Raw genomic sequence first — 14,403 nt, forward strand, 5'->3', positions numbered from 1 at the left:
ATAGATTATAGAAAAAAGGAAAAAAAATGAGTATGGGGCTGTTATGCACTCAGCTTGGGTGGAAAAACCCCCTACATACCAATATTTTAATATTTTAAATAAATGATTGGCCACCTATAATTTTTATGGTTTAAAAAAAGGTATGTAAGAGGTTTTTCACCCAACTTAGATGCCTAACAACCTCATATTTATACTACTATATAAAAATTATACACCTATGTTGAAAAGTTTACAACTTTGGGACATACGAAATTACCATTTTACCTTTAATTAATTAACTTACACAATCATTCTATAATCTTTTAAAATATATATATATATATATATATTAGTATCCCTAATTTCAAATATGTTTATGTTTGTATCAATTTCCTACACCACTAGTCGACGATGCTATCACCATCCATCAACGTCACCACATCGCAACTAATATTATCGCCGCCGCAATACATAGGTAACATGCTCGTTCCTTTAAAAAAAAAAAAAAAAGGAAATGAATCAATGATATGTATTTTTAGAGGATATATCATTCGTGGGCATCTCACTACAAGTATGTACAAGACTACATTCTAGTTATTATTCTCATCATACTCTTTAGAAGTTTTTTTATTTGTTCCGACCGTCACTACTAGTAATATTATTTCAATAGCTATTTGATTAGTTGTGTTAAGTTGTACTGTCTATTCAATTATTCTTCTTCTCAATTTCACTCAGTCTACTCTAATCTAAGCTTTAGGTATCTATCTATCCATCTTAATCTTAATTATATTGCATATATATTTACAGTATGTATGTAAGTATTTATGTGCTGTTTTCAATTGCATATATTATACAAGTTGGATTGGATTAGTATGTAGTTGTTTTCAAGTATCAGGGAGGGGTTACTGTTTTTGGATTAAGTTGGATCTACTGTAACTCACTTTCATTGAATTCCCACTGCTTTGTTATGCTCCTTCTTTTACTGTCTGAATTTCCTATATATTTTTTCTCATTTTTTTTAAAATTTTTTATTGTCTATAAGCTTTAGCTTAATTGGGAAATGAAGAAATGCATTTGAGACAACGAGAGGTAGTGCCCGTGCGTTGCGGCGGTGAGACGGTGTGGGTGATAGGTCAAGTCATAGAGTATGATAGGCAAATGCCTTAGCCGTACGGGCTCCGCCCTCGGATTTAAAAATTCGTCGATAATATATCGAATGACATCTCTAATGAAAGAGCATGAAATTTTAAGAACACTCATACAAATTTTAAAATTTATCGATATACGGTTTTTGAGATAAAAGATTTTGAATGAATTAGAGAAATAAAATGATTTATGGAGTTGAGAGAAAAAATGAGTGGTTGAGATTTGAGGAGAGAGAAAAATAAATGGTTGAGATTTAAGGGTATTTTAGGTATATTAGGTAGAGATGTTATAGTATTAGTGAATAAAGAAGATCGCTAATTTAGATAGTTTAATTACTTAATTGAGATTTGAAAAAAAGGCAAAATGCTTTATAAGATAGTATTATATTATATTAAAAGTATTAGATATTAGATATTAGATAGGTAGGTCTTGAGTTCAAATCTGATCCATGACTCGTAGTGGGCATTCGGGCGAAGGGTTTTCCCTTGGCTTTCGTGGGAGTGTGGGATGCCTTTCGCCATTGGGTAACTGGGCTTTAATTTGTTGGACATTGTAAAAATAAATTCTTGAAAATTTTAGTAATTGTTTGATTATTAGGATTAGCATATTAAGTATGTTAACTTTGACCCTATCTATATAATGAGATTGTTATTCCATCTCTTAAACACATGATGATACAATTTGTGCCAGAAATGGGACCGTGCAGACCAAAACGTGTTCGGTTGTATTCCCACTCGGGACAAATTTTCGTGTGTGTGGATTGAATTCCGAATAGTCGGGTCATTTTGGTCCTTAATTCTATGTTGTTGTAGCATTATATCATCTCTTGATTAGGGAATAATGTTAATTCTATGTTGTTGTAGCATTATATCATCTCTTGATTAGGGAATAATGTTTTGTTATCAGATAATAAGCTACAATGAATCCTCCCAAAATCAAACGACGAGTCGGTAAGTATGAGGTGGGACGGACTATTGGTGAGGGAACTTTCGCTAAAGTCAAGTTTGCTAGGAATTCTGAAACTGGGGAACCTGTGGCTCTCAAGATTCTTGACAAAGAAAAAGTTGTTAAGCATAAAATGGCTGAACAGGTTACTTTAGCTCTCACGATTTTGTCTGATGCTTATGACATATTTAGGCTTTTAGCATTATTTGATCACTTTTTTTTTTATAAGTTATAATCTCTTTAAAGCTTTAGAGAATTTGATGAAAGAGTTGCACTGCTGTCTGTTTGCTTCTACGCATCAAGTTTGGTTCTTTAACCCTCTTGTATGGTCCTGGTGATGCAGATAAAAATGGAAATAGCGACTATGAAGTTGATCAAGCATCCCAATGTTGTCCGCCTATACGAGGTCTTTAAATTTTCTTGTAAATGAAATGGAATCCATAGTGAACTTTGTTAACAATATTTCATTTTTCATGGGGTCCTGCTAAAAAGTATTAAGTGCGATAATATCTTGTGTTTCCTTTAACAGTATTCTGTTCCTTCAGGTTATGGGGAGCAAAACCAAGATATTTATCGTACTGGAATTTGTCACAGGAGGAGAGCTTTTCGATAAAATAGTAATTTTCTGATTTTTGTATTTTTGACTTTGTTTTTCTTCTAAACTATTTGCTAAATGTGACACCATATAAAGGAGTAGAGAGAATGTAGTACCTTAATGTCACTTTTATGATTATGAAGGTGAACCATGGAAGAATGCATGAAGATGAAGCCAGAAAATATTTTCAACAGCTTATCAATGCTGTTGACTATTGCCATAGCCGGGGCGTATATCATAGAGATCTAAAGGTAGTCAACATTGTATTTTGTTCTTACAATTTTCCATCCTTTAATAGACATAGTCATGAATGCAAAAATGATATTTGTAGGTCTCTATTGTCTCACTACATTCTAAAATTGCTTTTACTGCAGCCTGAAAATTTGCTTCTAGATTCTTCTGGAAACCTCAAAGTTTCGGATTTTGGACTGAGTGCCCTCTCTCGACAAGTTAGGGTAATCAAAGATGTAACTTTTAAGTTATTAATGTTTATATCATGGAAAAATGTCAAATATATAAATTTAATTTTTAAGATCAATTTTACAGGCTGATGGCTTGCTTCACACAACCTGTGGAACTCCAAATTATGTCGCTCCTGAGGTAATAACTTTTACTTATCCCTCTTTATTGAATATGCATACTGGGAATCATAATATGGGTGGGTCCAGCAGGTTGGGTTATGTAGCAAAGCGGGGAATGTCCTAAATAGTTTCACGAAGAACTATTTTATTTCAATTGCAATCTGATTGCTTACATAAAGCAATTTAGGAGATTGCATGCAATAACAAATTAACAATACACATTGGGAGACTTCTGACATGTTCAACCCATAGGATTGTTTCTGTTTTAGCTCAATCTTTTGCTTTTTTCGTTCATTTTGCCCTCATTAAACATAATCCAGCCTGACCCATTCATAAGTAAGTGGGTCAGATTTCTCATTTCTAATGCATACACATCTTTATATAGTCCATCTCCTAATGACGTTACATCTTTTTTAGGTCTTAAATGATCACGGCTATGATGGAGCAACTGCAGATTTATGGTCGTGTGGAGTCATACTCTTTGTACTGCTTGCAGGTTACTTGCCATTTGATGATTCTAATCTTATGAACCTATATAAAAAAGTGAGCATTAAACTGAAGTGTATTGTACAGTTTACTCTCTCCTTGATTCATCTCCTTTTAAGTTAGTTTTGCTGGCGTGAATGCAGATCTCAGCTGCAGAGTTCACTTGCCCCCCGTGGGTCTCTTTTACTGCCATGAAGTTGATAACTCGTATATTAGATCCCAATCCTATGACGGTATGTGTATGCACTTGCTTTGACATGTAGTTATTGAGGTCGTGCCTTCTTTATTCAGGAATGGTTTTTAGGAGATCTTCAAATTTGCGCTTCAAAACCGATTATGAGAACTCTAGGAATCAGATAGTAAACATTAATTGAAGGGACTGAATGAGATAGTGTTTGGAACTTTGGATATGCTTCTACAATATTAAAAGCAGTAGTTATTTATTCAACAGCTGCTATGAAACTGATTATTTAACATCTAAATAGTAGGTTATTCCTAATAAGAAGATCTCATCAGGCGACTTCAAGTTATATTTACTGGATATGATTTTTTAACACAGTCAAAATAACATTTGATGCATGTAGTTCTTGACTAAAATAAAGTATCATGCAACTAATGATCTCTATAGATGGACGGAAGGAATGACCTATTTCTGTATTAATTTGAAGTGACCTGGCAATGTAGACTATATATGTAAGTTATCTTCACCTTTGGTAGCTGATAAAAGGGAAATAGATAAGAGAAACCAAGAACTAAGGAACTCTAGTTGAGTGATTGTTTTCTGTAAATAATTGAACTTGGCTTTCCTTGAATGTGTTTAATATGAATATTTTGCTTTCTCAACTAGTTATAATGCAGCGGTAGTAGACAGCATCTAATCACAGAGTATTTGTACTTTAAGAGTATCACACTGCATTTTACTATCACCATGATTTATTTTTGTTATACAATCTTAACACCGTCATTTTACCACAGCGGATCACAATATCTGAGCTCTTGAATGACGAGTGGTTTAAAAAAGGTTTTAAACAACCTGAATTCATCGAGAAAGAAGAAACAAATTTTGATGACGTGGAAGCAGCTTTTCAAAATTCGGAAGTGAGTTTACAAACTTTATTATAGTACCTTTAATCTTCAAAAACTTCCTTAAGTAGCTTACTATCTCAGCTTGTTAGCTCAACATGAACTGTATTGTTTCCCCATGTGAATAATTCATTAAGCATAAGACATTAAATCACCAGGATCTTAGAACTAAACCATACTTAATAACCACCATAAATAGTTGACTGACCTGTAAAAATGCCGTTGGGTCATATGGGAGTTTGATTTGAAAAGTTCTTGATTATGCTTTTGATCTGGTTTAAAAAAAATTTCATCTTCATTCATCAAAACTAGGGTTCCCAAAGTATGCAAGCTGGCAGTGACATTTCATGTTCACCTGCTGCAAGTACAATTGATAAGTTGAATGGATTGATTCCCAAGCTCCCTCAAGGCAAAGAGTATCAATGCTCATTATGCGGAATCACTATAGAATTTACCTAACAGATAACTTGTTTAATGAGTTAAATATTCTTTTTGAAATAGAAAAAGGTCGAAATCAAAGTGGGATCCGGAATTAGAGTTTTACATAACTTTTTCGTTCATGGTTGGTTTTAGTAAGAAAAATGTGTTTGGTAAACCTACTAAACCATATGTTAATCTATATCCCGTACCATGTGATGCTCTTTCTAGATAATGATGACTTTGTGTTGACGATGTCAACGCACTGAAAGGGTGTACACAGATTCTATCTTTTCCATAGTTATCATATTTGTACTCAGGTCACATGCTAATTGGATGCTAAGCATGCTGGACCCTTTTACCACCAAGAAATAACATTTCTACGGGGAATTATGATATATCAGATGAGTAAGGAGCAAGGTTTATTTTGTCTCTCATGTTGCATGCATGTCTATTTAAGTTGGGTTCCAACTCGCCATTTAACTTGTTTCACGGTATACTATACCATCTATTTGACACATTTGAGATAAAACAGAACCTACATCAACCAATTCATAAGTGGACAGCACATCTAGGTTCAGTAGTTAGTTGGATAAGAGGGCTCATCAAGCATTCAAGGCCAACTCGATGGGGTTCCACACTAAACCATTTGGTGATACAGGGAGCAGCCCATAAGCTTATAAACTATTATACTTGCATAGAGTTGTTTTTTTCCAATGTGGGACTTGTGTTTACTCCGGGCGCTTTGTATCCTAGATATTCTTTCTCTTCAATTTTACTTACCTTTGTTGAGTTTCTGTCTACATAGGAGTTAACTCTACGTATTGTTTGCTCTCTTGTTATCATTTCAAGCTTATCCGCCGCATTATTCAAAAATGCTTAATTTAGTTTCTGAAAGTTCTTATATATGTTATAAACAGGAGTATCATGTGACAGAAAGGAAAGAAGAACATCCAGCAGCCATGAATGCTTTTGAACTAATTTCTATGTCAAAGGGGCTCAACCTTGGAAATCTGTTTGAAGGGGAAGAGGTTAATGCTCACACTTTCTGTCGCTTCTTCCAGTTGGATGTTGTTTCTTTGATATCATTAAACTTTTATTTATCGACATTGGCAAAATGTTTCGGCTCAGACTTGATTGACCCGTAACACTTTCTGCACAAAAAGTAATCATTTTGTAGATATACAGAGTGCCATATATGACTGTACAAGGATTTTATTACTAAAATACTCTAATTTTTCACCAATCATCAATAAAAGGATTGGTACATGGGGTAACCTGAGATTAGAGGCCTTGGGTTCAGATCCTAGTGTGAGCAAATTCAGCTTGGTCACTGAAGTTTCTATTTGTTATTCTGCATCACTAAATTTCACTTGTGTTTGGATGGAAATAAACTTGGCTGCAGGGATTCAAAAGGGAGACAAGATTCACATCAAAATGCCCGGCGAATGAGATAGTTAGTAAAATCGAAGAAGCTGTAAAACCTCTTGGTTTTGATGTGCACAAGAAAAACTATAAGGTCAAGCTTAGTACTTAAAGTATATTCGTCATAAACATGGAAATGCTAGATTTGTGGATGAGTAATCATTTTCTTGTTTTCACTTCAGTTAAGGCTTCAGAATAGCAAAGCCGGGCGAAAAGGGAACCTCAATATTGCTACTGAGGTATTTTTTTTTTTTTTTTGAATAATCAGTTTATGATGAATAAATTTTAGTAAAAGAAAAGATTTTGACATGGTAATATTATATACGAACTGCGTCCTCTATTAGGTATTTGAAGTAGCACCGTCACTTCACATGGTTGAAGTGCGGAAAGCAAAAGGAGATACATTGGAATTTCATAAGGTACGCTATTCATGTATTTCGAGTGGCGTAACTGTTTCTTAATATGAATGTATACCTCATAGAAGTATTGGTTATGTACATAAAAACCACCGTAAAGTCCAAGCAATATAACTTTTTTCCCTATGTTTTCTTTACATAAGTAGTGTCTTTGGGTACTCTATAGACTAACTTAAGTTAACACGCTAATTGGGGGCCTATAATGTTGAATAAAACTCTAATTTCTAAGAGGCTTTGTAATTTTGTCCAGATGTCGTTTAGCTTGCGTAATGACTTCTATATGGGTGGTTTTGCATGTAGAGCCTCTTGTTTATTGTTGTACGTTTGATGTTACATATAGTTAGTATTACTAGTGGGTCTAATTCATAGAATGAGAAAGGGGTCAACAAGGGTATGGTTGAACCAAGATAGTGTTTTGTATTTTGTTTTTGAAACTTATAGAGAACTGGCATGATAAGTTAAACACTGAAACTATACGATAACACTAATAAATATAAATAAAATTTAAGAATGCATATACTCTATGTACACTTTGGGTGACTTTTGACCAAGTTTTCATACTATCCATGTCTCTAAATACACATTTTTCCAGTTTGAGATGAAAGTATAACCATGCCCGGCTTGCCTATGTAAGTAATGAGTCAAAAATTCCACCTATAGCAACTAATATAATGGCAAAGTGTCACTTTCATCGTGATACAACTAGAGTAGAAGGTTTTTGCTGTTAGTGCACCGAGTCGAGCCGTGCCAACCGAGGACTCTGAGTACTACCCGCATAGGCACAAGCACTCGCGATTCGCTAGTCAGCCGAGTTGGTTGGGCGTTATGTTATTCATTATCTTCTTTTTTAAAGAAACTGGATGTTATCCATTATCTTCTTTAGGGTGGTTGATGCCCTACACTTGAATTCAATTGTCCTTGGTTCAAAACCTAGCATCTTATGGGGTGTTTAATGTCAACCATTTTTTCCTTTTTCTTTTTTCTTTAGACCTTAAAGTTTCAAAATTTATAAAAGTTACGTAAGCTTTGTATTTTTGGGTTTTTTAACATTTTGGTTTCTTTTAGTAACTTTTGTTGGATTTTTTTTTTTTGGTTTTTGTGTTTTGCCATTTTGTTTTTTTTTTTCTCTCTACAATTTTGATATTTTGTTATCTGTAACATTTATTTTGTAGCTTTTTGGTTGATTTTATATATTTTTAAACAGTTTCTTTGGTTTTTTTCTAGCATTTTGTTTTTTTCTTCTAAATATTTTTTTTTATTAATTTTTTGTTTTTATAGCTTTTTTGTTATGCATAGTGTTTTTGTTTTTTTTTTACGCTTTAAAATATTTTTTGAAGTTTTTTAAAAAAGTGTCTTACTTATATCTCATGCGGTTTTTATTAATTTTTTGTGTTGCAATTTTTTGTTTTCTTTTGACTTGAAGGTTTCCCCTTTCCCCCTACCCTCGGCCATGAACACTGACGCTTCTAAAAATTGCTCAAACTTCCTAGTTAACATTAGTTTCTCGTCTGCAACTCATCATTTAACTTCTGGTTTGCTTAACTTTCGAAGTATATGCGCAACTACATTCTGATTTTGAGTTTATGTTTTGTTTTTGTTTGGTGCAGTTCTACAAAAGGCTTTCCAGTAGTCTCAATGATGTTGTTTGGAAAACAGAAGAGGATATGCAAGAAACAAAGTAGAGCTTTTTTTTTTTTTCTGTTGATTGATTGAAAGCTTTGTTGTTTGTTTCTATCATTGGACACTTTTTACTTGTAGATAGACACTTTAACCAGTTGTATGTTTGGTTCAAAAGTGTAGTTAAAAGCAAGTTGTAAAAATCGCTATATATTTTGATTCTTTTGGTCACTTGAAAACTTTAAACAACCCATACCATTAACATGACTCATCTAAGTACTATTATGAAAACCGAACCTAGTTAGCTGGTTAGACCACTACAACTGCCAACCGGGCATCAAACAGAGCACATGGCTGGGTTTATATACACTGAAAGTGGTTTTTACCAATCTGATCCAACCAGTTGAACCTTTGAATTGGCCACCAAAATAGTTGGATCTCTTGTTTAATAATAAAAATATTCGAGGGTATGTTTGTTTTGTAAATGGATTTGGTACGAATATTGGTATATGAATTAAAATATGAGTTCAATATATCTCTGATGCATTGATAAAATTAGAATAGATCTTAATAAGAAGACTCTGAATAAGCACTCATTCTGTTTCATGCAAAAGTTCAATTCCACTAATACAGAACGTTTTTTTTTTTCATTGCATAAATGTCCCTCTACCATATGCATAATTAGCATACGAATCGATAATAAGCCAATTTGATGCATACTTACCAATGTCAGAGGGTACCTGAAGCGAACGTTTACATCAAGTTCTTATATATGGTGGACTATATTGAAACGAGTATATGATAAAACCATACTTAAAATTACATCCAAAAGTTTATATTGATGGCAAATGTTGGCCTGGCCATAGTAGAGTTGCCCCGCTTCATAGTCAATATACCAAGGACGTCCAGCAATTAGACTCGAAACACTTGCCGCATATGGCATGCGGCCATGCGGGGTACTTAATGTGGAACTATGACATTAACGTCCTTAATAAGTGGTTAATGTTCGAAAACATTTTTCCAGAATGTATAGTTTTTGAAACAAACTTTAATTTGCACAATCAGCAAAAAACAGAAAAAGCTCAAAAGATTATTCATCTCGGGCTAGAACCAAAAATATAAAACATAATGGAACAAAAACCAGACGACTCTGAATGCCACAAACAGCACAGTGAACCTGTGTGCTATGATCCAAGATACACCAATTTGACGTGAGAATCGTAAATCACCAAAACCAACAAATTAAATATTTAAAATATCCATCCATCAATCCATCAAAGATGAAGATATTGCAGTACATGATTTGGCATATACGTCTTTCACTAATTACAAACATAAGCACAAATCAACATAGAGGGATTCCTACTTCTTTTTCGAAAAAGATATTTGCATTGTATCTGCGCCCATATTCCAGAATGCAGTCACGAGGGGCTGGCAAAATAAATACACATCTTTCTCGTATGTGGCCGAGTAGGGCTGCTGGTCGTATGCCATTGTTAGGATCTCACGTGCACATTTGCAAAAATACCCCGGAAACAAAATTCTCAAAGTTCTGCATGCATCATGCAATGTCACAATAGATAAGCATATAAAAGTAAGTAGGAAGGCAAGCAAAACCCAGAAGCATAATAATTAAAGAAGAAAAAAAAAAAATCAATTTTACCTTGGGGAGATTGTTCATGATATATATCATTGTCTTTAGTGATTTTACATGGATATTCTCATTGTAACGGACCGAAGACTGTTGTGCATAGGGAGAGTCGCTAATAATTGCATATGTAAAATCATTGTATAAAGGATGTGCATTGAAAATCGATTTCTGCATGGAGACCAGAAGCTGGAGCACAGTCGAACTGCCAGGCACCCACATCATCAGTTGACCACCACTTTTTCTGGGAAGGCTTAAACGAATCTCACCACCCTTGGACAGATTCGGATTGATAGCAACACCACCAGAGTGATAATGCACAAGCTGAAACAAAAAATCAACTAATCACTATATATGTTTGAACTAACTGCTAAATATGTATAGGTATGTGTGTGCGTGTATACATAAATACGAAAAAAGTAGACAAAAATGACATACAGGCGGTCTATTAGGATAGTCACTTGGGAAGCACATATCAAAGAAGAAGAGGCCACCGTGATAAGGAGTTCCCTTTTGTCCGATGATTACAGCTCTTAAAAGATCCATCCTCGATTCATAAACCCTCACAAATATGGTATCTGTACCGAATAAAAAAAAGTTACATTTAGAAATATCCCAAACATTCTTAATATCTATATATGAATTACTTCTAATTAAGGATCATACCTGGCAAGCTTTCCTCAAGAATCGTCCACTCTTCACGTATCTTGTTAGTCCAAGAGCTTGAAGGCTGAAATACATCATAAAGTTTAGAAGTGATGAAAGGTAACAACAGCATATTCTTATTCCTATTATTATCAAGTGAACACACACACACACACACGCACACACATACCTGGTTCATTGCAGAACTCTGTTCTTGAAAAAAATGATCCGAACAGTCCATCACAGACTCAAACTTCTTGAAGTTTCTATACCTTTTCATAACAGTTTCATTACTAGGCCTTGCTGCAAGGATAGTCCAAGCAAACTTCTGGCCCACTAACACGTCTTCCATAGAAAAGATACCAACACGTGATTCATGGTTCACCATCAGAACCTTATTATATGTTGATATTGCTACTTTAGTAGATTGGGGTGTAACAACATTCTAGTGGACCATCAAACAGGAAACAGAAAACCACAGGTGACAAGCTAAACTTTAAGATGAAAGAAGCAGAGAATGCTAGATATGTTGGATATCAATTCAAACCTCAAGTTTCGTTACATCGTAGGCATACAAAGGTTGCCCTTTTTTGACCCACATCGGACACTCTATCAAAACCTTCGTCACCACACAATCCCTGTCGGCAAACATGTTCCACGACAGTAAATCATCACTAACAATGCCCTGCAGTATATAACAAACGAGCCTCAGTTAACACACTCGTAAGGTAAGCATAAATATATAAACACATACACATACACATATACACACATATAGCGCAAATAATGTAAAGTATAAGAACTTTCGAAAGCCCAGGGCGAAAGGTGAGAACACAATGCAACAAATAGACTCAAGGTATAGTTGCTGAGCCAAAATTGTTGGGACTACAATAAGGACAAGGTTCTATAGTAGGTCAAAAATGTCCAGGGCACGTAGTGTCAACCTACCACATCTTTTTAAAGTATAAAAGTTTATATTATATGCATTAATAAAACCCTCTGGGCGACTCTCAGCCTGTTTTACACTGTTACCATTGTAACTGAATCTGACATAGTAAAAAAAGCAGTGGGTAATCACTGCATCAAGATTAAAGTTTGAAAATAGATTAATTTGCATGTCTACTATAGAACAAGATTCCAAAACACAGGTGACAAGAGAATTCGATTCTCCCAGTACATTGAACAAGATACTGTAACAGACACAGAAATCCATACCCATGTTTAATCTAATGATCATGGAAGGGAAAGAAAAGAACTTATACCCTTCCCCTTTCTGTTCACTGCGTCAGACATCTTCCTTAGCAACAGCCTTTCTCTTTTTAGCGAGATAATGGAATTCTTGAGCTTCCTTTGCTCCGATTTTCATGAATGCATCTATAAGGGGATTGATACATGATGCCACATCATTCTTGAACTCGATCGAGCAGGGTTCATACTCATCAGTGTCAAGACAGCCCACTAACGGACCTTCCATATAAGCTTTGCATCTAATTAGGATATCATGCGCACGTTTACGAAAATGACCAAGCGCCAAATCCTCAAAGTTCTGCATGCATTATCCAAAAACATCTAATTAGTTAATTGTGCCAAATAAATATGAAAAAGAAAACAGAAACTTTACCTTGGGTGGGTTGTTCATGGTATATACCATTGTTTTGAGTGACTTAATTATGGTATTCTCATTGTATAGTAAGGATGACCACTCTCCGTACACGGATTTTCTAAAACTTGCATTAATAAATCCGTTAAAATAGGGCTTTGTGTTCAAAATCAGATTCTGTATCAAGACCAGAAGTTGAAGAACGCTCGTGTTAGGTACCCAAAACATTTCTCACGTGCCGGCCGCAGTGAAAAGGTTCAAGCCTACTCCAGTATGGTTATTAATAACTGGATTGATACTTTTTTGACCGCAAGAGCGATAGTGCACAAGCTGAAATAGAACATTAATTAGTCATAAAAAATACATATTACGATCAGACAGATGATAACACAAGATGAGGAAAACATACAGGCGGGATTTTAGGATAACTTTGTGGAAAAAACACATCAAAGACAAAGAGACCATCTTGATAAGGAGTGCCCTCTAGCCCGATAATTACAGCTCGTAAGAGATCCATCCTAGAATCATAACCCCGCACAAATATGGTATCTGGCCATATAATAGAAATTATGTTTGCATATAACTCTGACTGGCGATTATTTAAGTTTGAATTAGATGCATGACAATAGATACATAGGTGCATTATTATTTCTAAAGAATTAGGCATACCAGGCAAGTGTTCCTCAAGAATTCTCCACTCGTTCTTCATCATGTTTAGCCATTCGGGCTGAAATATATTACGTGTTGGTGAATATGATGAAAAGGTAACAACTAAATCTTATGATGCATTTCAAAACAGCATGCCTTTATTATGATGAAGTGAACAATCCAATGAGAAGAAACACTTACCTGCTGCATTTCAGAACGGCGTGTTGCAAAAATATGATCCGAATGGTCCACAGCAATATCAAACTTCTTGAAGCTTTCATACCTTCTCAGAACGACTTCATCATCAAGCATTGTCATTGGAGTGCTGCTGCCATTATAAGATTCAAGAGATGTTTGCACCGGTACCTCAGGTATTGGATCCATACCATCAGATGAATACTCCTGATCCAAAAACTTCTTAAACGGTGATTTTTCAGATTCAGAAGATGTTTTCACCGGGACAACAGACGAACAAACTTTAGCTTTTAAGATAGGTTGGCCCAGTAGGAGTAGCATTCCATCATTGATCAGAATTTCATTCACTTGACAAGAAAAGGGAGCGGCGAAAAACCCTCGAGGATGTTTGTTTATTGAACCATGTAGTGCATTAACTTGCTGCAAATTGTAACAAGAAAAGAGTCTCAGGTATACGAATAAAAGATACAACTAAGAAAAAACGGCACTTTTCAAGTAAGCTGAAGAAAATGCTAAAGATTTACTTATATCCATTTTATAATCTAATTAAAGTAATATTTTACATGGAAGTAGAAGGCAAACGAGCAACAAGCAACGGCGTTAATCCTTATTGTATAATTCAAAACGTTTATAACTACATTCATGGAAAGAAAAAAGTTTATTACACGCATTGTCACTATCTTGGCTGGATCAGTGAGTTCTTCATCCATGTCAATGTCGTTGTCCATCTCCATTTTCATGTCCATATCTTTGTCCATCTCCATTATCATATCAATGTCATAGACGACAACCTGACAAGCAAATTGAGGTAAAATGATCCTTTTTATAGATACTTTTCATCTTTGTAACAAGCAATGTATTTATAGGTAAATAATAAAATACACAGATATATGATACGAGTAAAGAGTAGTAACTAAGCTATATGTGTAAACGATACTTTTCGTCGTTGTAACAAGCAATGCATTTATAAATATTTG

The 14,403-nt window shown here is 34.7% G+C and overlaps 1 protein-coding gene and 1 pseudogene across 2 annotated transcripts; one reads left to right on the forward strand and one right to left on the reverse strand.

Moving 5' to 3' along the window:
• Positions 1-520: 520 nt before the first annotated feature.
• Positions 521-8,921, forward strand: LOC122598826 (CBL-interacting protein kinase 32-like). 2 transcript variants are annotated; one of them, XM_043771314.1, is made up of 15 exons: positions 521-550; positions 2,032-2,215; positions 2,414-2,476; positions 2,616-2,687; positions 2,809-2,916; positions 3,040-3,120; positions 3,212-3,265; positions 3,664-3,789; positions 3,876-3,965; positions 4,708-4,830; positions 6,153-6,263; positions 6,638-6,751; positions 6,840-6,896; positions 7,002-7,076; positions 8,681-8,921. In XM_043771314.1, exons 2-15 carry the CDS (start codon positions 2,045-2,047, stop codon positions 8,753-8,755), a joined length of 1,320 nt encoding a protein of 439 aa, XP_043627249.1. In that variant the 5' UTR covers positions 521-550; positions 2,032-2,044; the 3' UTR covers positions 8,756-8,921. The 2 variants fall into 2 exon arrangements, with proteins under 2 accessions (XP_043627249.1, XP_043627248.1); XM_043771313.1 differs by lacking the exon at positions 521-550 and adding an exon at positions 567-736.
• A 994-nt stretch (positions 8,922-9,915) lies between these two features.
• Positions 9,916-14,190, reverse strand: LOC122601370 (annotated as a pseudogene).
• Positions 14,191-14,403: the final 213 nt, after the last annotated feature.

The sequence above is a fragment of the Erigeron canadensis genome, chromosome 5, assembly GCF_010389155.1.
Source record: "Erigeron canadensis isolate Cc75 chromosome 5, C_canadensis_v1, whole genome shotgun sequence".
Taxonomy (NCBI): Eukaryota; Viridiplantae; Streptophyta; class Magnoliopsida; order Asterales; family Asteraceae; genus Erigeron; species Erigeron canadensis.

Coding starts and splice junctions, on each gene's coding strand:
- LOC122598826 (XM_043771314.1), top strand. CDS start 2,045: ATGAATCCTCCCAAAATCAAACGACGAGTCGGTAAGTATGAGGTGGGA. Junction 2,477..2,615: donor ATGTTGTCCGCCTATACGAG/GTCTTTAAATTT, acceptor CTGTTCCTTCAG/GTTATGGGGAGCAAAACCAA. Junction 3,266..3,663: donor CAAATTATGTCGCTCCTGAG/GTAATAACTTTT, acceptor CATCTTTTTTAG/GTCTTAAATGATCACGGCTA.